This window comes from Garra rufa, chromosome 22 (assembly GCF_049309525.1).
Source record: "Garra rufa chromosome 22, GarRuf1.0, whole genome shotgun sequence".
NCBI lineage: Eukaryota > Metazoa > Chordata > Actinopteri > Cypriniformes > Cyprinidae > Garra > Garra rufa.
In genome coordinates this window covers 10414099-10441823 of record NC_133382.1, presented here as the reverse complement: position 1 = coordinate 10441823, position 27725 = coordinate 10414099, and the positions used below count along the sequence as shown (strand labels likewise).

At 35.3% G+C, this 27725-nt stretch overlaps 2 protein-coding genes across 5 annotated transcripts in view; both read right to left on the bottom strand.

Moving 5' to 3' along the window:
* sun1a (Sad1 and UNC84 domain containing 1a) overlaps positions 1 to 22065 on the bottom strand; it is a 29763-nt gene extending 7698 nt beyond the window's left edge. Inside the window, exons 1-9 of one of the 4 annotated variants that reach the window (XM_073828248.1) lie at positions 21932 to 22065; positions 14481 to 14645; positions 7329 to 7528; positions 7186 to 7212; positions 6866 to 7093; positions 3405 to 3485; positions 1495 to 1543; positions 278 to 333; positions 34 to 182 (exon numbers count right to left, since the gene is read on the bottom strand). In XM_073828248.1, coding sequence (XP_073684349.1) covers positions 34 to 182; positions 278 to 333; positions 1495 to 1543; positions 3405 to 3485; positions 6866 to 7093; positions 7186 to 7212; positions 7329 to 7528; positions 14481 to 14572 — 882 coding nt within the window. In that variant the 5' untranslated portion in view covers positions 14573 to 14645; positions 21932 to 22065. Of the gene's footprint in view, positions 1 to 33; positions 183 to 277; positions 334 to 1494; positions 1544 to 3404; positions 3486 to 6865; positions 7094 to 7185; positions 7213 to 7328; positions 7529 to 14480; positions 14646 to 17441; positions 17694 to 21375; positions 21576 to 21931 lie in introns of those variants that run through there. The other 3 variants (XM_073828249.1, XM_073828246.1, XM_073828247.1) reach the window with 3 other exon arrangements.
* A 1400-nt stretch (positions 22066 to 23465) lies between these two features.
* Positions 23466 to 27725, bottom strand: part of myof (myoferlin) — a 41529-nt gene continuing 37269 nt past the window's right edge. Inside the window, exons 49-54 of the mRNA XM_073827715.1 lie at positions 26651 to 26792; positions 26470 to 26569; positions 26200 to 26387; positions 25879 to 25988; positions 25643 to 25790; positions 23466 to 23893 (exon numbers count right to left, since the gene is read on the bottom strand). Coding sequence (XP_073683816.1) covers positions 23855 to 23893; positions 25643 to 25790; positions 25879 to 25988; positions 26200 to 26387; positions 26470 to 26569; positions 26651 to 26792 — 727 coding nt within the window. The 3' untranslated portion in view covers positions 23466 to 23854. The remainder of the gene's footprint in view (positions 23894 to 25642; positions 25791 to 25878; positions 25989 to 26199; positions 26388 to 26469; positions 26570 to 26650; positions 26793 to 27725) is intronic.

Below are 27725 nucleotides of genomic sequence, written 5' to 3'. Positions count from 1 at the left end.
TATAGTAATAATATCCTGAAAAGTAAATAGTACCTGAGTGTTTGTGTCAGGGGGAGTTTGTCCCTCTTCTGAGTCGCCCATGGAGGTGGTTGGAGGGGTGACATAAGAGGCGTCCCTTCGCTCCATCACATTAGCAGAAGGCAGCATGGCTAGCAGTCCAGACGGCCCCCAGTAACACAGGGCTATCCAAAGGAGCATAGAAGATACACATTAAAAATAAGGATGCGGGATCTTATTTCAGTTTAGACTAATAGTCAGTCATGCAGAGTAAACTCACCAAGGAACAGAAGCAAAGGTACTAGAAACAGGACTTTTGAAAGCATAGGGAGACACCTGGAAGAAGATGAGGACAGGTTACATTGCATTACATTAGACTTTAACACACTAGCAGTGTTTTGGCCACTGTTTCAATGATGAAATTAACCACTTAAGCTTATGGACTGTTGATTTAATGAATTTAGTCAGTGCATTTAACTACACACAATTTTATAGCAGCTTTACAGAAAGTTGTACTGTATATCAATAATGCCTTAGTGGCTTACAAATCTGCAAGTTTTAGGGCTGGCTGATATGAAACTGATACAAGCGATTCTATGGATTTTAGATCTAGCTATATTGTGTTTATAGTGATGTTTGACAATTTAGAACAATTAAGAGATTGAAATATAGGTCAGTAAGCCATTTGTCAAAAGCATGTCAATTAAAACTTAAAAGATTAGTACTTAAAATGAGATCGGGCACACCCTGGAAAAGCATAGTTCAGTGTTACATAACGTCAATTTCTGTAAGTGAGAGTAAACAATTCACAAAAAACAGTGATAATACAATCTTGTCTAAAATGAAAACTAGCCAGATATCGGACCGGTTATCAGAGTCTGATGCAAGTTTAACATTTTCCAAATTAAATTAGGAAACATTTCATCAAGAATTTTGAGAAACATAGGGTATGGTTTTAATCATAGTAAAGAATTGGGTTGAAAATTACTTCAAAGCTATTAAATAACACTTATAAACTACTAGTCAAAAGTTTTTGGACAGCAAGATTTTTTTATACATTTTTTTTAAACATTTAGCCTGCATTTATTTAATCCAAAGTACTGCAAAAACAGTAAAATTTAAATATTTTTACTATTTAAAATAATGTAATTTATTCCTGTGATTTTAAAGCTGAATTTACTCTAGTCACATGATTATTCAGAAATCATTCTAATATTCTGATTTGCTGCTCAAAAAAAAAAACATGTTGGAAACAGCTAAGATGATTGTTCAGGTTTTTTTTGATTAATAGAAAGTTCAGAAGAACAGCATTTATCTTAAACAGAAATCTTTAACAAATGTCTTTATCATCACTTTATCAATTTAAAGCATCCTTGCCAAATAAAAGTATTAATTTCTAGAATTCTGTAAAACTTTTGACTGGTAGTCTACCACTCTAGATGTGCATTGGACACTGATAGGAACAGAAAGAATGGATTGGAAAAGAGGATAACTCACTTTGCAAAGAAATCGACAAGCCACAAGAAGCTTTCTGAGGTTGTCCTCCCTGGAAACATACAGAGTAAAATGTGAGTAAAGACTGAGTGTCGATTAGCACATACACTTCAGGGCACAGAGTAGAATTTGGATGCACAGCAAGAGGTCACACAGAGATTTGCAAAAAGCTGACAAATTGCACATTACGTATCTTGGAATGGAATGGAAATGGTCTGAATGGAAAACGTGCTAAAATGAATTTAATGAACTGCACACTTCTATCATTTGGTATGCCCAGCTTTGGGTTTAATAGGGCTCATGTTATCAAATTGAGGAATAAAATTTTCCTTGATCTTTTAATAAGAGTTCATCGTACTATGCAAATACTTTAACTATTAAAATTCCTTGCTCTGAAACAAAGGCTGAAATCAAGGGAGGGAGTTTAAAACTCCTTTGGAGATGTAACCAGCAATGCAGTATTTCCCAATTTACATGCAAAGAGGACGTTTACATAAATGTCTTAGAAGTAAACAGCCCATTTTTGTTTTCATGTCATCTAAGGATCAGACAGAGTGTGACATGTGAGAAAAACACTTAAAATAAAAAAATTGCTTCAAAATGGAAGAAAATCCAATGGACGAGAAATACAAAACAAAAGACTAGGTCAATGTCACTAATTTGCTTACATTTGATTACTGACTTCAATACTGCAGCGTATTGAATATCTCTTCATTTTACCTCACTTGTTTTAAAGGTTTAAAATTTTCAATATGATAACTAACTTAACTTCCAGACTTAAATTGTGTGTGGAACACTACATTTAAACTGCGGGAAAAGTTATAACAACAACAACAAAAGTTAACAGGAAAGAGATTCCCAAAAGGAATAACAGCATCAAAGCCCCAGAAAGTTGAAGAAAGAGAAATAGAAGCAAAATCAGGCCATGCAAGGTTGTCTGAAAGCTCTTCACCAAGACAAACCCACACCTGCCGGGGAAAAAATTGCCCTGACCACAAACTGAAAACCATCAATGCAGGGAAGTAGATCACAGCAGCACTAACTGGCTTGTCAACTACTCCCAAACCAGAAGCTTTTGGAATGACCAAGACTGAGGAATAAATAACCTGTAGAAACTATGAGCCACCATAAGGTCCCTACAGGCTTCTCGTCCAGGGAAGACTGAGTGTCCTTTGCAAAATTATGTTTCCTTTTGCAGTCATCACCTGTTAGAATCAGTTTACGGTTGAAAATAGTGTTAAACCATTTGTTAAAGTTCTACTCCTACAACATTTGTTGTGCTTTTAATCTTGTCATTTTTAAACTGATGCCGTATGCAGACATATGCAAACACTGAGCCTGTATTGTACATATACTAGAGCAATCATTTATGAACCTTTCTGCCATTCATAAAGGGTTTACGGCTGGCTGTTACAATACTCTACCTAGACAGCTTCCTTCTAAGGTAGCATTCAAACTACGTCAATCAGTTTTTCACTAGCCAACACAGACAAGCAGAAACGAGGTAGTAGATGGCTGTTTAATGTGTATTTAAGGAATGATACATAAATGTATAACATTATGCAATTATTAATTGGAATCATATAATTGACTGATTGTGGCATAAAAATAGCACTGCTCATGTGATTTGATGCATTGATTACAATAATATATGTATCAATTTTAAATTCTAAAATAATGTCAGAAAGCATAACATTGCATTCTCAATGGAAAAATGCAATACTGTATAGTTTAACCAAATGAAAGGAATCTACTTGGCATAATTAAAAGGTTAACTGACCAAAAATGTTTTGTCATTTAGTCACCCACATGTTGTTCCAAACCTGTGTCTTTTTCCTTATATATCACTTCAAATCATAAGGTGTTTGTACTTGAAATTATGTAGTATATGAAAGTCAAGTATGTGTACTTACACAGTACGCCGCTAATCTTCGGTCCTTCCTTTTGCAGCACTACCTCTTTAACACTCATACTGCTATAGTATTTCTCATTGCCTATAAAAGAAAAACAGAAGAAACAAACATCAGATAAAACCAAGAGTCCTTCGCAATTCTATACCAGCCTTCACCAACCCTCCAATCCCAGCTCTGCAGACAGACTCCGACAAAAGAAATTTGCATGTAACCAAGGCAGTGCTCATGGTGGACAGGCGCATTTGTTTATGCACAGTGTAATCATGCTTCGAAGAAACATCTGGAAGGGGAAAGAAGTTTTAAGTTATAGAGGCTGTATGAAAGAACAGAGGTCGAACACCATGGGAGAGATTAAAACAGCTGGTTATAAAAAAAAAAAGTGAGAGAGGATGAGAAATGGTTCAGGTGAAATGGGATAGCAGATGATGAATTGCGTTTGTCACTCCTGAGACAGACTTCCACTAAGGGACCAAATTAACAAAGACAGAAGAGACAGGTGCTCAAATGCAAATCCTAAAGAAAAAGACTAGTGATTGTCACACGGTGTCCACAACCAGAAACAGATCTGCAGCTCAAGCAAGAGTTTTGTTTTTTACTGTGGAAAGTAAAAACCTATTTACTTAGCAACTAAAGTTAACATTAACTATTTTTATTTACCATAAAAACCAACATGCAAAGCAAGTAGTTTTAAGCATGCAATGGTTGTCAATCTATTGTGGCTATTTATTTTTAGGCCCACTTTGTACCTTATGGAAAGTGCTGTATATATTTCGCTTACTAGGTACAGAGGAAGAGTGACTGTGATTTTTACTATCAGTGTGAACAATGGTGTTCATACTGTGCCAAAAAATAATGAAACGGGCTCAATAGGGTTTTTGAAGTTGCATTCAGCTGTACAAGTGACATAGTATAATGTTGAAGTCACCGTAAAGGTGAAATGCATTTTCTAATTATATTAATATAAGACCATTGTGATAAAACCGACTTACTAACCTGGTTTATGGACAGTTATGTCCGTTATTGCAACTTCAATTTCAAGACGACGGAATGCCGGTAAACCAGCTAACTTTTGTATGATGCCTGCAAGGATACCAGAAAGGGGCCGTTTATATCAGGGCTCCTTAACCACATTTATTTTGAGGGCCAGGTTATTCAACTGGAGTTCTCTCAAATGAGCCCCAATCCAGACATTCACAATTCTGTTATAATTCTTTGCTGAAAACAAATGTGTCAGTCACCGATCTAGAGTATAGCTGAAGGCATAGTTCACCAAAAAAAAAAAAAATGAAGATTCTGTGAATAATTACGCACCCTCATGTTGTTACAAACCTGTAGGACCTTTATTCATCTTTGGAACACATATTAAGATATATTTCATGAAATCCAAGAGCTTTCTGATCCAGCATATACACCAACACCACTACCAAGTTCAAGGCTCAGAAAGGTAGTAAAGACATCCTTATAATAGTTGTAAATGCATGAAAATGAAATTGTTGAATAAAGTCACAAAAAGTATTCTCATAACATTAACAATGCTTCTTAACATTACAGTTGAACCACTGATGCCACATGGACTATTTTAAGGATGCCCTTACTACCTTTCTGGGCCTTGAATGTGTCTGTTGCATTGCTGTCTATTCTAGGGTTGGGTATCGGTTGTTTTTTTTCCCCGATACCGATGCCAAATCAATACTTTTAAAGCAGTACCAGGGCCAAAACGGTGCCTGAACCGATACTTTAAACCTTTCCTGAGTTATTGCATGTCCTGCACAGGAGAAAACTCTATCAGATGGTGTCGATGAGGCCTGCACACACACAGGTATGTATTTGAAACTTTAGAACGTTTCCTTTTTGGCATTTTAAGTTACACGCGTTTAATGTAGCTAGCTAAGCTAACGGCAATAACGGCAAACTACCTGCTGCAGTCAGAGCAAGTGTAATAATAGTTGCTGCATTCATGTGCTTCTCAGATGGTCTCATTTCCCAATGATTTGTACTTTTAATTTGAAATGTGAAAATGGACAGTAACTACAAAGATGTCTTGGATTTGTATCAAAGCTTTTCAACGTTCAATTGAGTTCTTATTCAGGAATTATTTTTTCCAGATCATTCTGACTCCCCATGAATGCAGTATTTAAATTAAACTAGCGATCATGCATGTTTATGCTTATTGCATCCTTGTCATAGCACCAAAAGACAAATATTTCAATCAACATTTCAGGCATTTAAGTGGCACCGAAATTCGCGTTCTGATTCAGTCCGGTACATACTGGTCATATTGGCACCGGGTTTTGGTACCCAACCCTAGTCTATGCAGGGTTAGAAAGCTCTTCTAATTTCATCAAATATCCTTGTGTTCCGAAGATCTTACGGGTTTGAAAAGACTTGAGGGTGAGTAATGACAACATTTTTATATGGGTGAACTAACCCTTTAAGAACTAACATTTCCATGAAACATAGAACAAAATAGCCCCAAAAAGCCCTCTTTAAATTACTTGGAGTGTGACATCATGCTAAGATAAAGCTATTGCCTGTTTCTGGCTGTTTGTACAGTGAGCACAATAGTTTGGTTAATAAGTGGACATATAATATCCAGGCACCAGAGGGGCTGAAAGAAACTGATACCTCCGTTAGCACAGCCATTGGTGGTGGCTCTCCTCTGCTGCACAGACTGCAGTATCTTCTTTAGCACAGTAGCTGTGGAGCGAGCGATTCCCTTACACACTCGCACACACCAGCGCAACATTGATAACAGCAGGCCTGGAAAAACATGGACTGATATTAAACACTTAAGGTCTGAAGATCAAAGAGATCTGACTAATGGAGTGGTCAGGACAGACTGTGAATACAAAGAGTGCGTGAAAATGGTTGTGGAGAACATCATGCAGCAGGTAGCATGCAAGCAGTGTGTAGCCCTGTACATGTCTAAAATCCAAAACCATCCAAATAATAAATTAAATAAATAAATCTTAAGTAAAAAAAAAAAAACTATAGAAAATGTCTCCAATATTGACACTTGAAACTAAATGTAATTGTGATCCTAGTTTGAACATTGAAAACAGTTTGACAGTGAAAACATGCTGAAAAGACTCCCAAACAGCTATAAACCATCCAGTGAGGAACCCCACAGCCTGGAGAGGTGAACAACAGACCAACTAAGGCTGATACCTTTGAGCAGAGCCACCTGCATCAGTATTGTGTATATGTACACTACAAATGCAGCAATTCTCCTTTTGTTATGAAGGCACATCTCTGACAACATCCCCAGCACACCTGCAGACACAATGAAGTCAAGCCTGCTCTTTTCCTTTAATAACACTCAGCATCCAAAGAATGTAAGGAGTCGTAAAGCCCATTTCTGGAGACGAGGAGAAACCTGACCACATCACGTAAGGCGTTTGACATTACAGGAAAACGGAAAACTGGCTGGGCAACACACCACATTATAGAAACTGTCTCACCTGTCTTATATTTGCGATTCTTGTCCCTGCAGTATAATGTAGTGTTTGGAAATGAAGCTGTGTTGGTCCTCTCTGTAAAAGATGCCTGATGTCCAGTAGCATTATGAAGGGAACTGTTGTTCTTGGAGGGAGAGTCGAATGAGCAGTCTTTGCAGGGGAAGCCGTTCTGTGCTGTAGAGGTCTGTGTTTTGGCCTCCACTGTGCTGTGGTGTGCAATGATAGTCTGGTCTAAAAATAAAAATCCAATACAAGTAAAACGTATATAAATACAGCCCAATGATTTAAAAAAAAAGAAAAAAAAAAGAAAAGAAAACGCATACCTTTAGCATCACAGTCTTCATCCAAACCTAATTATATATAAAAAAATAAAAAATAAATAAATTAAAAAAAAATCCATCAATCCCAGTTCATTTCAAATCAGAGCATTATATCATGGTGATCATGAAGATCTGCTGGTACTGACCCCAGAAGCTATCAACTATGGTGCGTTCCTGTATTGAGGACTCATCTAGAAAAGAGGACAGCAGAGAGGCGTCGCTGGGTGCACAGCTGTTCAAGGTGCTGTTATGGGCCTGCAGGATTGATGTTGAGGCAGACCTTGGAGTATGAACAATATGTGTTGTCCCGGAAACAGAGTGATGAGCTCTTCTGCTTTTCAGTGTCCTATAAGACAGAGACAGAAAATAAAGAGAGGGAAAAAGGAATCAAATTTTTATTAAACAACTGACAAAACTGGAATACACAACTTATCCAGATTTTCACAAAACTGCCCAATCTGCTTTAAAAGCATAGTCTTTGACTAGGAACTTCACTATGACCTTAAAATCTTAATGGTCTCAAAAAAAAACAAAAAAAAACAAATTATTAATTCACCCTTATGTTGTTCCAAACTTGGATGAATTTAATTCTTCTGTTGAACACAAAAAGATGATATTTAAAATGTGGGTAACCAAACAGTCGTTGGTCCCCGCTGATTTCTATAGTATGAAAATAAATACTATAGAAGTCAATGGGGACCAGAAACTGGTTATCCACATTCTTCAAAATATCTTTTGATTTCAGCAAAAAAGAAAGAAACTTGAGGGCAAATAAATGACAATATTCATTTTCAGGTGAACTATCCATTTAAAGGGGTCCTATTTGTCTTTCACTTTAACCTTTTTATTGTAAGCAGATACCCTTTAAGAACTACAACAAATTGTTTATTATACTACACGTTTCTCCCGGATATTGTAAAGTCACAATTGCGTTTAAATAATTCCCGCCCAAGGAATAAAAAATAAATAATAAAAAAAAAAGGGGGATGAGGAATGGTTGAGCTGCATTTAAAAAAAAAAAAAAAAAAAAGAGATCTGAAACATCTCAATCTGTGCTTGTAAAAGTTCTTCAGGCCCCTTTTGTTCTTAAAGGAATAGTTCAACCAAAAAAGAAAATTCTGTCATTAAATACTCTCCGTCATGTCACTCCAAACCCGTAAGACCTTTGTTTGTCGTTGGACACAAGATATTTTTGAAGAAATCCAAGAGCTTGCCGACCCTCCATAGACAGCAAGGGTCCTACAGGGCTCGAAATTGCGACCATTTGTCGCATATGCTCCCAAAATTTAATCTGCGCGACCTCAAATTATATTTGGGAGCATTTGTGCGAGTAATTGTTGTGGTGTATGGTTAAAACGAAACCAAAAGTAAAACGCGCCCACGCATTCAAAAGCAATTTTAATACCCCACGTTTGCCCAATGTGTGCAAATTAGGCTACATAACATATCTAGGCTGTTATTAGTATGTGGGCAATAAGCTGTATTGTGTCTGTAGCTCTGTATCAGAAAAATTCGGTCATTTGCACTTTGAATATTGAAAGAGTAGCCTACTTTGATCATGCCTGCATTTATTGTCTACACGACTAAGAAGTGTCGTTTATTTTTTGTTGTTTATACTGTAGATTGTTTAAAAATGCAGTGGTTGCCTCTAAATGGCTTTAACTCTATCTTTAACCGGCTGTAACTATAGAGAAAATAAACCTTGTTCTTGTACTCATATTTTCATTCATTCTTGTCCCTTGCTTGAGGCGTAAAATAAATATATAAAAAGGCTTTCAGAATCAGCCCATTTCAGAATCAGCTTGTAAAACATCTGCATTAAGAATTGACCATGAAGAATCAAGATCGGCACATTACTAAAACGAAATTAGGTGCTCCTAAAAATTTTTTGGTGCTCCTAACTTTTTGAAGTTGGGAGCACCAGTGCTACCAAATAAAGTTAATTTCGAGCCATGTCCTACCACGTTTAAGGCCCAGAAAGGTTCAGAGTGTTGCCAAAAGATGCTGTCTTGTGTTAGCCACAATGTCCTGTATATTGGCCAAAATGAAGAAAGAATTGTTTATTGCCATGTTTTTGTTTAAAAACGCTGGGTGTCCTCTGCCCAGTCTAGCTCCCACTTAGTACTGACCCTGCCTTTATTATTATAACTTTATGTAATGATGAATAGACCTCACGAGAACTCAGTGTATGAATAACGGTGTGTTTGTACTAACCATTTGTGCAACTGGATGCAGTGTTTAATTAAACACACTAATCATTTTCCTTGCATTTTTCAGGATTTAACACTTTGGAACAACATCTGGATGACAGTTACAGACCTCTTCATTTACATTAATCTTTATCTCTTTTATGTACTTTACCTTTATGCATTGTTTTTTTTTTAATGTAATCAACATTCATTTACTTTTTTTTTTAAATATTATATTATTGTGATTAACCATGTTTAATTTTATGTTGAGCAGTGATGTAAAAATCTTTGAGATTAAACTAAACAAGATGACGTTGGTTAGCAGATGTTGTAGCAAGATGATGTTAGGTTATTGTATTTGCTTCAGTATTAACAGTTGTGGAATTTGCTGGTAAGTCAGACAGACTGATCATAAAAAAAGAATGCACCAAAGATCATTCAGTAAACTTCATTCAAGTTCCGACTTGTTTTGAATGTTTTAATTCTGACATAAAACCAGAACATTTAACAATGCATAAAGCTTTATGCCTTAAATACAAAGTCATAGGGTACCATTCTAAAAGAAATGTATTAATGCATGACTTAAATCAGTTGAAACTGTCAAAATGGATGCAGCATGACTGTTTTGAAAGAGTTACAGTTCCAAATGAAACTTCTAGATTCACATCACTTCATAATTTGTGGCAGAGGTTGAATTAGGAGCAGCTACTTGTACATCATAAGCCTCACAATTCTGAAATAAATAGTATCTGCAGCGTAAACAACTTAAATGAAATGTACATGGTTTACAATGTGTGTATGTTATTACATCGTCATCAGCTGAATGCGTGCCATTGCAGGATTTGAGACACAAGACAAGTTTTGCTCTGACAACTCTTTCCTGTTTTCAATAAAAAATAAAAATAAAAAAAAAAAACACACAAGAGACTGCTTGAAAAATATCCAAACAGATAATTTTCTATTGATTTACATATCCCATCTGTTAAAACCTTATTTTATGCTTTACCAGTACCGCCGCTCCCTATACGCAGAGTACGCAGTCTGCGTAGGGCACCAACTCCCAGGGGGGCACCATCCCAGCTGCTCAAAAAAAAATCGTTTTTATATATTATAATAATAAATTAATAATATACATGTACAAATAAACAAAAATAAGCGTATATATTGCATTTTACGGTGAACGCAGAGTAGGCTAGTAAGAACACGTGATGACGCTCCCTCACCTCCGTTTACGGCTGCCTATTTGGCCGAAAATTATGATAATAATTGATGGACAATATGCCTGGTCCTGGAAAAAAGACATCAAAAGTCCGGCGCCGAGAAACGAAAGAAAAAAAAAAAGCCCAAGATGAAGCCCGCGTGCATCACTTTCAGGTGCGCTCATAACCCTGTGAAACTTTATTTTATTCTGTCGACGTTAATAATGTGTTTTAATGTCGGTAATAATTTCACGACTAAAGCATTTCTTAATATGAATAGCCCAAGCAGATCTAAGTAAACACGGTGACTTAAAATGCATTATATTAAAACACAGAAGCAATTATGATTATTGATTAATAATGACCATATGGTGTCATTAAATAAGTGTTAAAATACATAATCTAATACAAAATTAACAGTTCACATTACAATTTTAATAGAAATGCCTAAAAAGGACACCAAAGGCCTGGTAAATGTAGTTGTTACACTTACATGATGATGATCGAATTCCTTGTGTAATATTGACCAAACATTTAAAATATCCACAAAATCTTTCCTATCATTTCCTCAACAAAAATATGTGGACATCATAACCCTTGTCTGCTTTATTGCCAAAGTCTGCTTTATTGTAAATTTTGAACTTTGGAAAGCTCCAGCAGATGACAGTGTTGATTTTATTTCAGTTTATTATTGTTTATTTTATTAAGATTTCACATTTTGAAATGTTTTATTTAAAGTGTAATTTTAGTTTGTATTTTTTGCTGTAGAGCTTTAATTGTAATTTATAAATGATACAATTTATTTATGTATTTACTTTTATTTAAATAAAGTTCTATTTTGGCCCCTAGTAGGTTTTTTTTTTTTTTTTACACTTCCGTAATATTTGGGGGAGGGGGCACAAAAGTAAATTTCTGCTTAGGGCACCCATTTGGCCAGCGGCCCTGTGCTTTACATTGAGTTGTAATATCTTTATGCAGTATGGAATTATGGAATATACGTGAATGTTTCTTTATTAAATAAACGTAACAATCGATAAACATTAAAACATAATACGCTCTGCGCAGCTGCTGACTTACACTGGTCACGTTAACGAGTGTGTCTAAACGACCTTTAAGTACCCGATTTTTAAGTAAGCATGCAGTATAAAACAAATTGAGACGATCAACAGCTGAATCGTATCTGGATTCTGGAATTATGGACTCACGCTGATGACGTAACGTAAGGTAGGTACGCCCACAGCGGGTTATGATTGGTCGATCGACAGGCTCAAATCTGATTGGCTAAACACTCGTGATTTTTAAACATTCACAAATGTTGTACACAGTTGTAAATCTGTGAATTGTGTTTTGCAATTTGTGAAACATTTTATGAATTGATATAAGTAATAAGTTTTCACGCAATTCTTCTGGCGTGATAATTTATGGAAATATCTCATCTACTGACGCGTCTATATCGCGCTCATTCATATTTTATCTGAAAAGCAGTTGTCGTCATGTTTTGCAGGACAGCAACTGTGAGTAAATTTTCTGTCATCATTTTAGGACTGTAATTTGAAGAGTGTACAAGGTAAATCTCTTTAGCAGCAAGTGTGACAGTGAATAGCACAGCCACAATTACTGGTGTAAACATGGATATCAATTGGTACAATATGCGTCACATGACTATAAAAACGCGTCATCTTTTTCAAAAGCCTCCGTTTTCACAGTCCACACTACAACGTGAAAACGGAGTTTTCAAAATCTTCGTCTCCCCTTCGTGTAAACGGGGCCTCAGTTTGTTACCTGTATAAAAGACACCTGTTCACAGAAGCAATCAATCAATCAGATTCCAAACTTTCCACCCTTGACAAGACCAAAGAGCTGTCCAAGGACATCAGGGACAAGATTGTAGACCAAAGGTTCTCAACTCTGGCCCTCAAGGTCCACTTTCCTGCAGAGTTTACCTCCAACCTTGATCAAACTCACCTGCCTGTAACTTTCTAGTAATGATGAAGAGCTTGATTAGCTGGTTCAGGTGTGTTTGATTAAAGTTGGAGCTAAACTCTGCAGGAAAATGGACCTTGAGGGCCAGAGTTGAGAACTCCCGTTGTAGACCTACAAAGGGCTGGAATCGGCTACAAGACCATCACCAAGCAGCTTGGTGAGAAGGTGACTACAGTTTAGTGCAATGTCTGAATGATTCTGAAGTAGAGGTCTTCACGGGTCCAAAAATTCGTACCCGAACCCGAAGAGACCCGTAAATGTCCTGGACGGAACCGACCCGGACCCGTATTTTATTTTAAAGTGGGACCCGAACCCGTGAAAACCCGAAATATACCTTAAATTTACTAGTTGGACCCGAACTCTGCTGGGAAGACACAGACCCGACTGTACCCGATCGGCACATATTGCACAGCAAACTGCTATTAACTATAAATAAGTTGTGAAGGAAAAAAAAAAACTTTTTTAGCATAAACTACTGTTAGTAGCGTTGCATACAGACCTCCTTCAGTACATTTACATGTTAGGCTGTTCTTCTCTCTTGCCGACAGAAAGACCCTTTTTAATCCACTATTCCAGCTTTAATAGTTACTTTAGGGCAGGCTACTCGCGGTCACGGTCGGTGACGAATGACCAATGCAATACTTTTTTCTCTCTAAGTCAACTTCGACCGTTGTGTTTACCCTTTTGAACTACAATAACGATACTTTTGCAGATTGTAATAAAGACTCGGCGCAATTGTTTTATTTATTAGTTAATTTATTATTAATTAATATTATTAATTTATAATTAAACATTTTTTTTCCAAAAAGGCACAGAACAATGAATGCGGTAAACTACTGCGTGCATCTTCAATAACAGTATCTTCTTCAGTAAGATAAAGCAATACAAAACATATGTTTAGAGCTCCACCTAGTGGTCATCTTATGAAACTTAAAGGAGGAATTCGCACGTATAGCACGAGACAGCTTGATAGCGTAAATAGCTTATTCTGAAAAGAGTGTATTTTTTCCACCATATTTTCTATTATCACTGTGCTCTCTGAGCCGAGCCTGACCAAAAAATTAAAATATAACAAGATGGTTCTTCCGTATTATTATAAACGTAAGAAAGAATGCTATGTGTACTATAGCAGAGTAAAAGCAAAGTCCCTTTAAGGCCTTAAGGGTATTCTATAGTATTTGGCAGAGTTTCTCTATGGCTCTGGTCTTTGGTAAAAGTCGCCAGCTCTGGTTGCCATAGAAACATTTCATGCACGTTATTTTAATGCAGTGTAAACATCACAGACAACATTAATGTGACTGTTCATTTTCATTTCACATCACTCATGAAGGAATCCATGATCACCGACCGTCCGTTTACGTTAACTCCTCCTGCGCTCTGCTTCTCGCTGCTGCGGTCACGCGACACGCATTTTTATTTATTTATTTAATCTTCTTCTTTTTTTTTATTTCCTTCTCACACTTTTCTTATCATAATTTTAAGATGCAAGTTACAAAACATGTGCAAAGTGGTGACTGACACTGGAAGGTGCGATGTTCTCCGATCGACTCGGGTATTACACACAAGTTAAACATACCCGGGACCCGAAGTAATAGATTTGGACCCGACCCGGACCCGGCTAACCATTTAAAATATAGACCCGAACCCGTACGGGTCCCGGGTCAGGTCCCGGGTCCTCGGGTCTCGGGTCCTCTGTGAAGAGCTCTATTCTGAAGTGAACTGGGTGAAAGTGTTGTGGTCAGATGAGACTTATTGGCATCAAACTCAACTCGCCGTGTTTTGAGGAGGAGGAATGCTGCCTATGACACCAAGAACACCATCCCCACCGTCAAAAAACAAACAAACAACCAAATAATTTTTCCCCTTACTGTATATGTAAGTTTTGCTAACAATCCCCAGCTGATTTTCATGGACAAAGTGCACTCACTTGTCACGGCTGAAGGAGGCACTGTGGTCAAGCAGACTGTCGTCTCCATAGTGACTGGTGCTGGTGTGCAGACGGAGACTGCGTCTCGACATCCTGGGGGACTCGTAGACGGGCCCAATCCTGAGCTCCCTCTCAAAGTCTTGAGCTGAAGAGGAGTAGCTGGAACTGAGGGAGACAGACAAAAAGCACTTTTTAAAACTAATTAGGACCAGCTACCACAAGAGATTAACAATTAAAGGAGTAGTTCATTTTCAGAACAAAAATTTACAGATAATGTACTCGCCCCCTTGTCATCTAAGATGTTCATGTCTTTCTTCAGGCGCAAAGAAATTGTGTTTTGAGGAAATTCATTTCACACTCTTAAAAAGGATGTGTTAAAAACAACACAGCCCGTGTAGTTTCTTAACACACCTTTGTGTCTAGTTAAGGACAACACATTTTGTGTTAGTTTTAACTCAGTGTGTTATTCCAGCTAACACAGAAAATTTGTTTTTTTCTACACACTATTGTGTTATAAATACACAATGTGTGTCAAGTATGTTTTATTTTTTAACAAGTTTTGTATGCAATAAAGACACTGCAAACTAATGTATAGTTTAAACACAATTTATTAAACCTGCTACTAACAATTACATAACTCAAAAAGGTAAAAAAAAGGGAGGTAAACAATCAAAATACAGTCATTTCAACATTTTAATTGTTCCTTGAGTGAAAAGTTGTTAATGGTTTATAAAGTTTGTACTTTAAATTAAAAAAAAGTGGTATTTGACAACCTCTTAAGTATTAATCATTTTATTTACATATTTTTATCAGCATACAAGTGATGGTGAGGGTCTGTGAGATGAAGTCTCTGCCTGGTTTGTCTGTCACGTCAGTAACTGCCACAAGTGCTTCAGGAGTGTCTTCCATTCAAAGCTGCAAGAGTAAAATAAAGATACTTTTGTTATTTATAGGCTACACAAAGCGAATATTGTAAAATAGCGATAGCTAAAAAGGCAAGAAAAGCTTAAGCATCAGAGATTGTTAGCGTTAGGGAAATTTGCACAATACATGGCACCACGAATGTTCATTTTCAAAGAGAAAGACACAACGAACGAATGCATTTCCTAATGTGAAGCACTACAACGTGTCAATGATTAATTAAAAGCGATTCTGTTCACAATTAATCTAACAAAAGTAACTGTAAAGCTTGTTAAAATAAGCTCCCACCGTCGAGATGGGCAGCTCGCATCGCCTTTCGTTTGGCAGTTTTCCGGCTACCATGTATATGTGCCAAATGCCCCTCGACCGTCTCCAAAACTATCACAAAAGACATTTTAAAAACGTATAATGGTAAATGCAAACATTTCTTACCTTCACACATCGAAGTTATGTCTGCTGACGATGAAAACTTGAAGCACAAGGAAATTTGCTCATCTCAGTAGAATAACGGCTCATGAAGTGAGGCAAGCAGCAATGTGATTGGCTGATATTTAACACATTGTGTTGGACACACTGTGTTGGATACTTTCTTTTTTCGTTTTTAACACACATTTAACACAAAGTAACACAAAATGTGCTAAAATAGACATAACACAATGTGTTAAATTAACACATCCTTTTTGAGAGTGCAGGATTTCTCTCCATATAATGGACTTCTATGGTGCCCCTGAGTTTGAACTTCCAAAATGCAGTTTAAATGCAGCTTCAAAGGGCTCTAATGATCCCAGCCGAGGATGAAGGGTCTTATCTAGTGAAACGATCGGTTATTTTCTAAAAACATTTATGTACTTTTTAATCTTTACACAGAGTACACACACAGAGCTAGACAAGGTGAGCATTTGAAGTTAAGTATATAATTTTGTTTTTTTTTTTAGAATATAACCAATCTTTTTGCTAGTTAAGACCCTTCTTTCCTTGGCTTTGACAGGTTAGAGCTCTTTGAAGCTGCATTTAAGTTCAAACTCAGGGGCACCACAGAAGTCCATCATATGGAGAGAAACCCTGAAATGTTTTCCCTCAAAAAACAATTTCCTTACGACTGAAGACAGACATGAACATCTTGGATGACAAGGGTAGTGGTATGTTGAATACACCATCTGTAAATTTTTGTTCTGAAAGTGAACTACTCCTTTAAACCAAATGACTGTTGAATGATTCTGATTGGCTGACTAATGTTCTAAGGCATGCAATTTTTTTTTAGTAAACACACAGCTCTGTAGTTGCAAGTCTGTCAACTTGTTTATGGTTTTATATCACTTCAGAAAATTATTAAACATTCATTTACACCATACAACAGTGAAAGCCAGAAACCACTAACACTCTGACCAATCAAACAAACATGACTATGATAAAAAATAACCTCTATGGAAAGGAACTTTTTTTTTCTGTTCTTTGTATGCACACAATCACAGAAACTTGTCAATTTAACTGCTACTTCATCAATAAAGGTTTGCAACAGAAAAGCTAAAACGCTTCTTAGCAGCCTTTAATACGTAAAAGGCCAAAAAACACTGGTACATCACTAACCAGGGGCTCACAGAACCACAAGTATTCATAATATGAATAGTGATGCTTGCTTTAGCATGTGCCACTATAGGTCAGACCAGAAAAACACTCACTAAGCAAAGACCAAGTGGAGAGTTTGTTACACATTAAAACTCAAAGATAAACTCTAAACCCAAAAACTCAACCCACAAAAAAAATAAATAAATAAAAGTTATCCAGTAAAACAAACACAATGGGTCTGGTCATTTTCCACTAGCTGTGCCCAGCCACCATTTCTAAACTCAAGCCAATGATTCAAAGACAGCAACAACTGCCATCTCTCTAGTAACAATCCCAGCATTCACGTCTGTGAACTTTGGAGCTGTTCTGCTTGCTTGAGGTCTGACAGTGTGACAAAGGACATTCAGACAGCAGCTGCTGAACAGAACGCATGCTAAACAGTAACCTGACAATGTATAATTAAGGTCAGCTTACCGCTGTTAAAGTTCCAGCCTTAAATCGATACCAAGAACAGCACTAGCATTCAAGCTAATGCTTTATAGCAATACATTTAAACACAAGAAAAAAAAATAGGTGTAATACACACAGCACCGTCCAGCCCCAGCTCTCCAGAACCCATGTGTCGTCACTGGTCATCCCATGGAACAATCACATTACAGCATACTCACGCTCCTATAGGCACAAGGAGCTCTGGACGGATCAAGCGAATTAAGAAGGCTTGCTCTACTTCCTGTGTTCAGCTCCTGTATGTGACATGTGAGCCACTAACCGTTCACTGTCCCTCCCTTATCCTCGAGATCTGTCGCCATCTATCCATTTTAAAGGTGCTTCACTGTACTTTGAACATGGGATGAATTGCATCTGTAAAAGTGCTAAAAAGTAACGGAAAAAAAAATTGAGCATGATGCCCGGTTAGCACCTTGTAGTAATCTCTGGTGATCCAATCACGTGTGATCACCTGAGACACATTACGGTTTACACTTTGCAGTAACATGCAGGAGTGAAAAAAAAGTTCTGCTAATCAAGGGTAAGTGTGCGCGTTTCAGGTTTTTGATTTGACAGAAATTGTGAGAATGATTGTGAAAATATTGACAAGTTGGCAAAAACGCTTTGAAAATGTTCTTTGAATGTTTAAGACTTCCAATTAATTAGCCTGTACACTACCAGTCAAAAGTTTTTGAACAGTACGATTTTTAGTTTTTCAAAGTCTCTTCTCACCAAGCCTGCATTTATTTGATCCAAGCACAGCAAAAACTGTACAATTTTGAAATATTTTACCATTTAAAATAACCATTTTCTATTTGAATACATTTTCAAATGTAATTCATTCCTGTGATTTCAAAGCTGAATTTTAAGCATCATTACTCCAGTCACACGATCCTTCAGAAATCATTATATAATTCTAATTTGAAAGTACAATTTTTTCAGGTTTCTTTGATGGATAGAAACATTCATCTAAAAGAGAAATCTTTTGTAACATTATAAATGTCTTTATAATCACTTTATCAATTTAAAGCATCCTTGTTAAATAAAAAGTATTACTTTTTTATAAAAATTATACTGAATCCAAGCTTTTGAATGGTATAATGTATAATATTACAAAAGCTTTATATTTCAGATAAATGCTGATCTTTGTATCTTTCTATTTTATCAAATAATCCTGAAAAAAAAAAGAACTCAACCGTTTTAAATATTGATAAAAATGTTCCTTAAACAGCAAATTATCATATTAGAATGATTTCTGAAGGATCATATGACACTGGAGCCTGAAGTAACGATGCAGAAAAAGTAGCTTTGATCACAGGAATAAATTAGGCTACATTTTAAAATATATTCAAACAGCAAGCAGTTATTCTAAATAGTAAAAATGTCACAATATTACTGCTTTTGCTGTATTTTAGACCAAATAAATGCAGGCTTTTTTTTTTAATCTTACCGTTCAAAAACTTTTGACTAGCAGTGAATATTTTTACTACGAGAATATAGCACAGTAACAGTAAAATTATTTGCACTGCATAATAATGTGTTAATTAAACAGAACTAATAAATGCTAAACACCAGTTTGCAATGTCAGGCAGCATAAAGGACTTTTTTTTAAACAGGTAAAATAGGGAGAAGCGATTTATAATCCTATATAGTCATAGAATAAAATTCAGCTTGTAACATTTAAAAAAAATTCTTTTTAAAAACAATTTTATTCATTCACAAATTAAGAGTAATATCTGGAAAAACAGCTATAATTTAAGTGATCTCAATTCATGTATACAAATTTTGGGAGCTCATTTAGCACTCACAACATTAAGTCAAATCATTTGTGGTGACATTTGACCACTAGCTAGAATCAAGCTGACTAATGGCACTTTCTCTTACGCACACTTAACTCCACCTTTATTGATTTCTCATTCCAAATCAAAGAGTCAGGATTATATGGGTCAGTCCTTAAGCACTGATCATTATATCCTGCTGGTGCACATGGCAACATCTTTTCAAGAGATCGTACTGCGAACAGTGGAGTAGAAGAACGACAGTCAGTGAGTGACCACCAATTCTCATTCTTCAGGAACCAAATTTCAATGACAAATGGGTGGAAATAAATTCAGTCTTACAAAAAGAACTACTCATTCTGTTTGAGGGTTCTGGCAAGATTCCACATGAAGATACGCAATCAGAGGGAAGATGAGTCATAACTCTCTTATAAGAGGTCATAAAACTTGTATCTTAGAAGTTCAGAACTAAATGGGACTTAAAGCTAATTTTCCCCAATATGTTTGGTCAAAAACCTATATATCAGTCACAATCCGGAATAAAAACACATTGAAAAGGGACGAGACTATAAAGTATCAAGAGTGCAAGAGATTCACACCCACCCACACATTGCCTACTCACAAAGAGAATAAGACAAGAAAGTGAAATTAATGTAAGTCTAGGACTAAGCATTAATGCACACATATATGGTCATTCTTCAGAATTGGTGCAAACTGCTGCCCCACAACCAAAAACCACATTTAAAAAACACTTAATTATTCAAATCTTAGACATTTACTAAAATTCTTCTATTATCCACTGAAATCCACAATATTATCTAAAATATCAGTAAGCTTAATAAAATCATTTATTGAGGACTTTCAATTGGGAGGTGGCTGTCCCAAACCCTAACCCCAAAATTTCTAATTATGAAAACAATATTGAAACTTTATTCCATTGTTGTTTTAAAAATATCTTTTTGATTTTTTTTAAAAAGCAAAAAAAAAAAAAAAATTAACTTATAAAAAAATATATATTTTCTTTGTAAATCATAAAACTTGTGCTGATTAGCTTCTTTGAGGAAACATTTGGTGAAGTTTTAGTAATGACATCTTGTCACCATGTTTTTGGTTGTTATCCCATAAAACTGTAACTACCAAAACGGTCACAACCACAACATTCCATCATTGTTTCAGTAGTGACAAAAGGAAACGATCTAAATAAACAATTTTAGTACATTTTTTTTTTAAATTTTAGTTTGTTTTAATAGTGCTTTAGTATGCAAGTTAAAACTGTTCAAATTGAAACAAAGACTTGAAATATTCCACTGTGTGTGTAGTGAACTAATATAACATACAAGTTTCACTTTTTGAAACAAATTGAAATAAATGGACTTTCCCCTCGATATTCTAATTTTGTGGCACATACCTGGACCGCAAAACCAGTCATAAATAGCACAGGTATATTTGCAGCAATAGCCAACAATACATTGTATGGCTTAAAATGATAGATTTTCTTTTATGCTAAAAATCATTAGGATATCAAATGCTCTCATGTCCTATTTAGATATTCTATAAATGTAATACTGCAAATATATAAAAACTTTGCTTAGTAATATGCATTGCTAAGAGCTTCATTTAAACAACTTTAAAGGCGATTCTCAATAATTAGATTTTTTTTTTGCACGTTCAGATTCAAGGTTTTTAAATAGCTGTATCTCAGCCAAATATTGCCATATCATATCCTAACAAGATGTATAAATATCAATTTCAAAACTTATTATATACACATGATTTTCTCTACATTAGTTCGGTTTCTATCTTACTACTAATTTAGTCCTCTTTATTTATTAAACCATTTTTTAATCTAGACAAGCTAAGTGATTGTACTGAAACATCAAAAAACACAAGCTTATGCCATTGTCTATTTTAAACAATACCTGCAGCTGCAGACACATGTCCCCTGCACTGTTAACATGAACAAACAGTACAGTAGTCTCTTATAGCATGGCTAGCTTATGTGTGGGAAGCATAGACTGAGATACAAATCACACACGCAAACTCATGCACCACCTAGCTGTGAAATTGCAACAAGCATACGGGTAATGCAGTGGGTATACATTTCAGCTGCACTAGTGCGAGAAATAATAAACAATGTAACTTACACTTAATGCAACTGTGCAGTCAACCGACCATCAAGCGTTGTATTACCGTTTAAGCAGGAGTCATGATAATGATAACGCGCGGAATGCAACGTGTTCGCTTTAGAGAAACATGGGACTCACTTAAACGAGTCTGGTGCCCTCCAACATCAGAATCTCAGCCTTCAACACACGAAACAGCACCGGTATCACCATTACAACCTATATGTGGCCGCCTCCAGCAGCTCAAATATCACATCATCAGGAGAAAACAACTGAATGGAGTCAATGGACCAATGAGAAGAGCATCGGCCTTCCGCCGCGAAATACAAACACCTGACAGACAACATCTCTCTCAATATTAAATGTACGAAGACACAACATTTCACAACTGATATTCTAAAACCGTATGTTACTACAAAAACAACTAAATGAAAAACAATTGGACTCCATAATAAACACACCAAAAAAAAACACATCTACTTTCCTTGAAATTTCAGGTGGCTAACTATTGATTCAGCAGCACCTGTCGCAACTGACTAGCAAATTAGCAGTACAAACAGAATTTAAAGTAACTTACCTGAGCTTAAACGTCGCTGTTTTATTCTCAGATCAAACAAAGATCTGAACAGCAGTTTAGTAATGAGTGTTTGCGCGTTAGTTTGTTTGCTTCACACTAAAATACGCCACAACAGCGCTAACGGTGTCGAGCCGTTTCTCTAATCACGCCTCAGGTGGCTATTTAAATATCACGTCACGCACTTGAGCTTGAAACGACGTCACATCCGCAAATAAAGTTCCTTATAAATAAGTAATAAACACGCAACTATTACTTTGTCTTCTTTTCGATAGAGTGTCAGTGTCATTTATTAGTAATAATTCGTTTAATGTAATATATGTAAGGTGAATAGTTTACACAGAGCCTTTGATAGACGTTATTTTATTATGACATATTGTTTATTTACAGTTTGTTAAAATCAATTAAATTGTTCTTAAAATGAAATGAAATTTAAAAAAGAGAGCAAGGATGCTTTGGGCAGAACCTAGTTATTAACATTTATAGTTAAAAAACATCAATTTAATAGCAGTCCTGAATTTATTTACCTATACTTTATCATTCATTATTTATATTTATTTTTATTTATTGACCTTATTTTAGCTCAATGTTATAATCATTGTGAGGAAAAAAATAAAAAAAATAAACAATGAGCCCAAGGTCCAGATTTTGCTTTTAGCGTTTGACAGTTTTAAATAATAAAAAAATATATATATATATTTATTTTAACTTGTTAATACAATTTAACTAATAAATGATTAGACCATATACATTGTTCTTACAATTGTTTTATGTGACCCTGGATCACAATCACGTCATAAGGGTCAATTTTTAAAGGTCAAGTTTTTTTTTATTATTACTATTTTTAGAATATTACAATATTTGTCTGAGATACAACTATTTGAAAAGCTCAGAAGAATCAAAATACTGAGAAAATCGCCTTTAAATGTGTCCAATAAGTCCTTAGCAATGTATATTACTAATCAAAAATTAAGTTCTGATATATTTTCGATAGGAAACTTACAAAATATCTTCATGGAACGTGATCTTTACTTAATATCCTGATTTTTGGCATAAAAAAAATGGTTTTGTAGTCCAGGCTCACAGTTGTATGACAAATTAAACTGTTATTGATAATCATTCGTGATAGAAATAAATGTACATAGCGACACCTAACGGTTATAAAAACAAAATACTGAAATTAGGCAATTTTGTATCGTTGAAATAAATTGTGTGAAAATAAATTACTCAATTAACTTTAAAATAGATATGTACTTTGTAATTGCTAAATGTTTTGCGCTTTTGAGTAAATGACATGACTGTTGTTGATTTATTGTATTAATAAGCCATTAACTTTCAATCATGGAGATGTTAGGGAAAACAGCACAGTATTATATGTGCCCTTTCTGTGCTATATTATTATGAAATATAAAAAAACGTATTTGTTTTTACATTTAGAAGTTTGGCCTTTTCACTACTGAAAAACATTGATAAATAATGTAAACAGAACATGACTGAACTTTTTATGCTGCTAAAAATGACAAAATAGACACAGTGGGCAATTTACACAAACATAACATCTTTATTTAACAATATATATTTTTGAACCCATCAGCTTTAAAATGATCTTAGGTTATAATACAATAAAATGTTTTTTTCACAATAGAAAACACTTTATGGTTTGTGCATAATGTTTCTAAATATGAAAGTGAAATAGTGAAACCTAAACCAAAAAAGCGCTAAACCATAATTAAATTTAAGTTCGGTGCAAAGAGTGATTAAAGGCAAATACCTAAACAACCACATGAAAAACCACAACAAAATGAACACTGTATTGACGGTGTGTACGTCTTTAAGAAAATGAACCATTTTTGGTCATTTCACTGAGTGAATCCCATATCATGCAAACCACATGGATAAAATGACAAAGTTGAACTCCTCTTGAATTTAATTGAAGGGTTTGACGATTTTCATGGAAATGTAGTTCTGAAAAACAAACAAACAAGCAAACATTAGCATTGTACAAACTACAATGGCATGCGAAAGTTTGGGAACCCCTGGCAGTATCAGTGAAATGTGAATCATTTTAACAAATTAAGAGAGATCATAAAAAATGCATGTTATTTTTTTATTTAGTACTGTCCTGAGTAAGATTTTTGACAGAAATACCACTGTGTGGTGACCTGGATGATCTACGACTATTTTTGTTTTGTGATGGTTGTTCATGAGTCCCTTGTTTGTCCCTTCAGAAAAATTATCTAGGTCCTGCATATTCTTCAGTTTTTCAGCATCTTTTGCATATTTGAACCCTTTCCAGCAGTGAATGTATGTGATTTTAAAATCCACCTTTTCACCCAGAGGACGATTGAGGGACTCACAATTATTAAGAAAGGTTTAAACATAGGGTGACCATATTTTAGTTTGCAAAAAAAAAAAAAAAAAAGGGATGTAGCATCAAAATATGTAATTTCCTTACTAAAACTGCATATTTTACAGTCACTGTTCTGCAACTTGATCATAAACACAGCTAAAAAGCTTCCTACCACAGTGGCCATCCTTCACAAAACTAATATCTACCACAGTTTTATCACAGGTAGAATGCAAAATTATTCAATACAAGCATTTCAGTCAAATGAAACGTATGCAATATTTCAAACTTTTAACCCACGGGAGAAAATCGGCGGTTTAAAATGAATTTCGAGGAAAAAATGCGGATTTGGCAACCATGAATTTAAATACTTTGTATATTGATATAGAGACTGTGATGTGAAAAAATTATATTCAATATTAAAGTATTTGCAGGAGCGGGATTAAGACAACAGCCCAGCGCAAGGCTTTAATTCAAAAAGGCACACAATGAATGGCGACTGTAGAAAGCAAAAGCCGAATCCTGGACATTTAGGGCGATTTTGGATGATTTTAGGCAATTTAGAAATCCTGGCCAGATGCATTCTTTTAAGTCTAAAAAGAGGACATGTCCAGGGAAAGACGTATGGTCACCCTATTCAAACACTCACTGATGCACCAGAAGGAGAAACAATGCATTAAAAGCTGGGGGGTGAAAACTTTTGGAATTTGAAGACCAAGGTAATTTGAGTTAATTGGTCTTCCGAGAAACATGCAAGTATCTTTTGTTGCTTCTGAAGGGCAGTACTAAATGGGGAAAAAAATATTTCTATCCTTTTTAAAAGTTTTCACCCCCGGCTCTTAATGCATTGTGTTTACTTCTGGTGCATCGGTGAATGTTTGAACCTTTTAAATAGTTGTGTTTGCGTTCCTCAATTGTCCTCTGTATGATTTTGAGCTCCATCTTTTCACATTGTCACTGCTGAAAAGGGTTCAAATATGCAAAGATGCTGGAAAACTGAAGAATTTGCAGGACCTGGAGGATTTTTCTAAAGAACAGTGCTCAGTTTAACTGTTCAGAACAAACAAGGGACTCATTAAAAACAATCACAGTATTAAGAACCAAGGGTTCCCAAACATTTGAGGGGTGTTATTCTTATAATTTCAGCTATTGTTTTTTCTTGTGGACTACATGTAAACATCTTTTATGTAAAATATCTTATTCAGGACATTACTAAATAAAAAAAAATAACATGCATTTTCTATTTTCTCTCTTATTTTGTTAAAATTCACATTTTCACAGATTCTGCGAGGGGTTCCCAAACCTTTGCATGTCACTGTACATCTCAAGTGTACAGTCTTAACAGGATTGATGAAGTGTGTCCTTACCGGTAAAGAATACAAGAGGATTCCAATGAACAACAGCACTAAGATTAGCACAATCAGGCCAATGAGCAGCCACTTAAATCTTCGCCACACTATGAACTTAAACGTCTTGCATGGATTTGTAAACCAAAAGAATGAGGTTTCAGGTCGCCTGAGAAGTTGAAAAAAGAAACATATCTTGTGATGATCTTCTCTTTAAACAAACAACAGTAAAAGTACATAAAGTGAGACTCAATTACTTGGGAAGATCCAGTTTCGGATTCATATTGGGCTCATCTCTGCCTTTTCCAGCAGGTCTCTCATCTGCTTCCTTCTCATTCACTATCTCCAAAGTCAACTCAACCTTTCCCTGAAACCAACACATAAACAAGCCCCAATTAGTCAAACTTTTAAAAGAAATTGTCAGAATGAAATGACATTCACAAACCATTTTACCAAAATGTCAATATTTAATGTAGAGGTTTGATTGTATCCATCTGATTCTATCATGAAAAATAAAATCTCATACTGCACCATACAAAAATACTTTAATACAAAAAAAAACTGTTAGCTGCACTTACAGCAAGTTCCCTCTTCCCATCTTTGTCCATGTAGCATGGCCACCATCCTCTAACTGACTTCTGGTCAAAAAGGGACTTAAATTCGTCTGATTTTAGAGGTGTGATTCCATCCGGCACCATTTTAAGGCTACATTTCTCAGCTGTTTTGGACGGGTTGATGAGGTGTTGAAGATCAAGCTCAATAGCACCTGTAACATAAGTGAGATTAATACACAGACCCAAAAATATGACGACGACAACATTTTCAAGGTCTGCGTACACACGTCTCACCTAGGTAATCATCCAGAGAGAATTTGTCATTGTCCCATATTTGAACCATGAGTTTGGGTGGGATTCTAAACTCTGATTTGTCAAGGCTCCAGAAATTTTCCTTTTTAACAAAAAAAGAAAGAATATTTTAATATTTCCAAGTGCTCTTCATAATACGTTAAACAAAACCAGAGCACATTACCTTTTTAGATACGAGACACAGCTCCTCCGCAGGCAAGTATTCAAATCCAAAGACAAATCTCCAGTTGAAATTGCCATCGCCATCCAAAGATCGGTAATGGACGTCTGTTTTTTGCTTATCTTCTTCCATACCTGGCATCCAACTGATCAAAGACATACACGTTAAGCTAAGATGCCACTGTTGAACAGTGTAAATAAAAATGTACACTACCAGTCAAAAGTTTTTGAACAGTAAGATTTTTTCTTCTCCTCACCAAGTCTGCTTTTATTTAATCTGAAGTACAGCAAAAACAGTAAAAAATTTAAACTGTATTTACGGCTTAAAATAACTGTTTTCTATTTGAATATATTTTAAAATATAATTTATTCCTGTAATTTTAAAAGATGATTTTTTGGGCAAATTATACCAACACGCTTTTCATAGTATAGTGTATGTTACAAATCCTAAAAATTTAGCTTTGACTACAGGAAAATATTTTAAAATATATATATTTAAATAGAAAACAGTTAGTAAATAGTAAAACATATTTTAAAATTGTACTGTTTTTGCTGTACTTTGGATCAAATAAGTGCAAGTTTGGTGAGCAGAAGAAACTTTTAAAAATCTTACTGTTCAAAAACTTTTGACTGGAAGTGTGCCTAATCAATCAGGGTGATTACCAAATATCTAATAATCACAGTAAATCAAAACAACTGTTTTCTATTACAGGTTTTCTGAAATGTTGTTTAAATATGCTTATTATCCAATTAAAGATGCACCAGAAACCTGAACATTGGATAAAGCTAGATTCTTAACTCTTGTTTTTGATGTATTGTACTTTTTTTTTTTTTTTACAGAGGTATTTTTTGTATCTCTCTTTTTATCACTTCAAATACTTACAATATCACTTCATTATTTTACTATAAAATCCTGTCAACAGCTAGAAAACATTATAAAGATCTTATATAAATCAGGCAAATTATATATGAACAAACTCCTCTGTAAAAACCTTCAAAATACAAAATACATAATTAAAGTTTGGTGCTACTTAAGTGGAAGTACTGAAGCTCAGTGTCTAGGAAAAAAAATTGGCCTT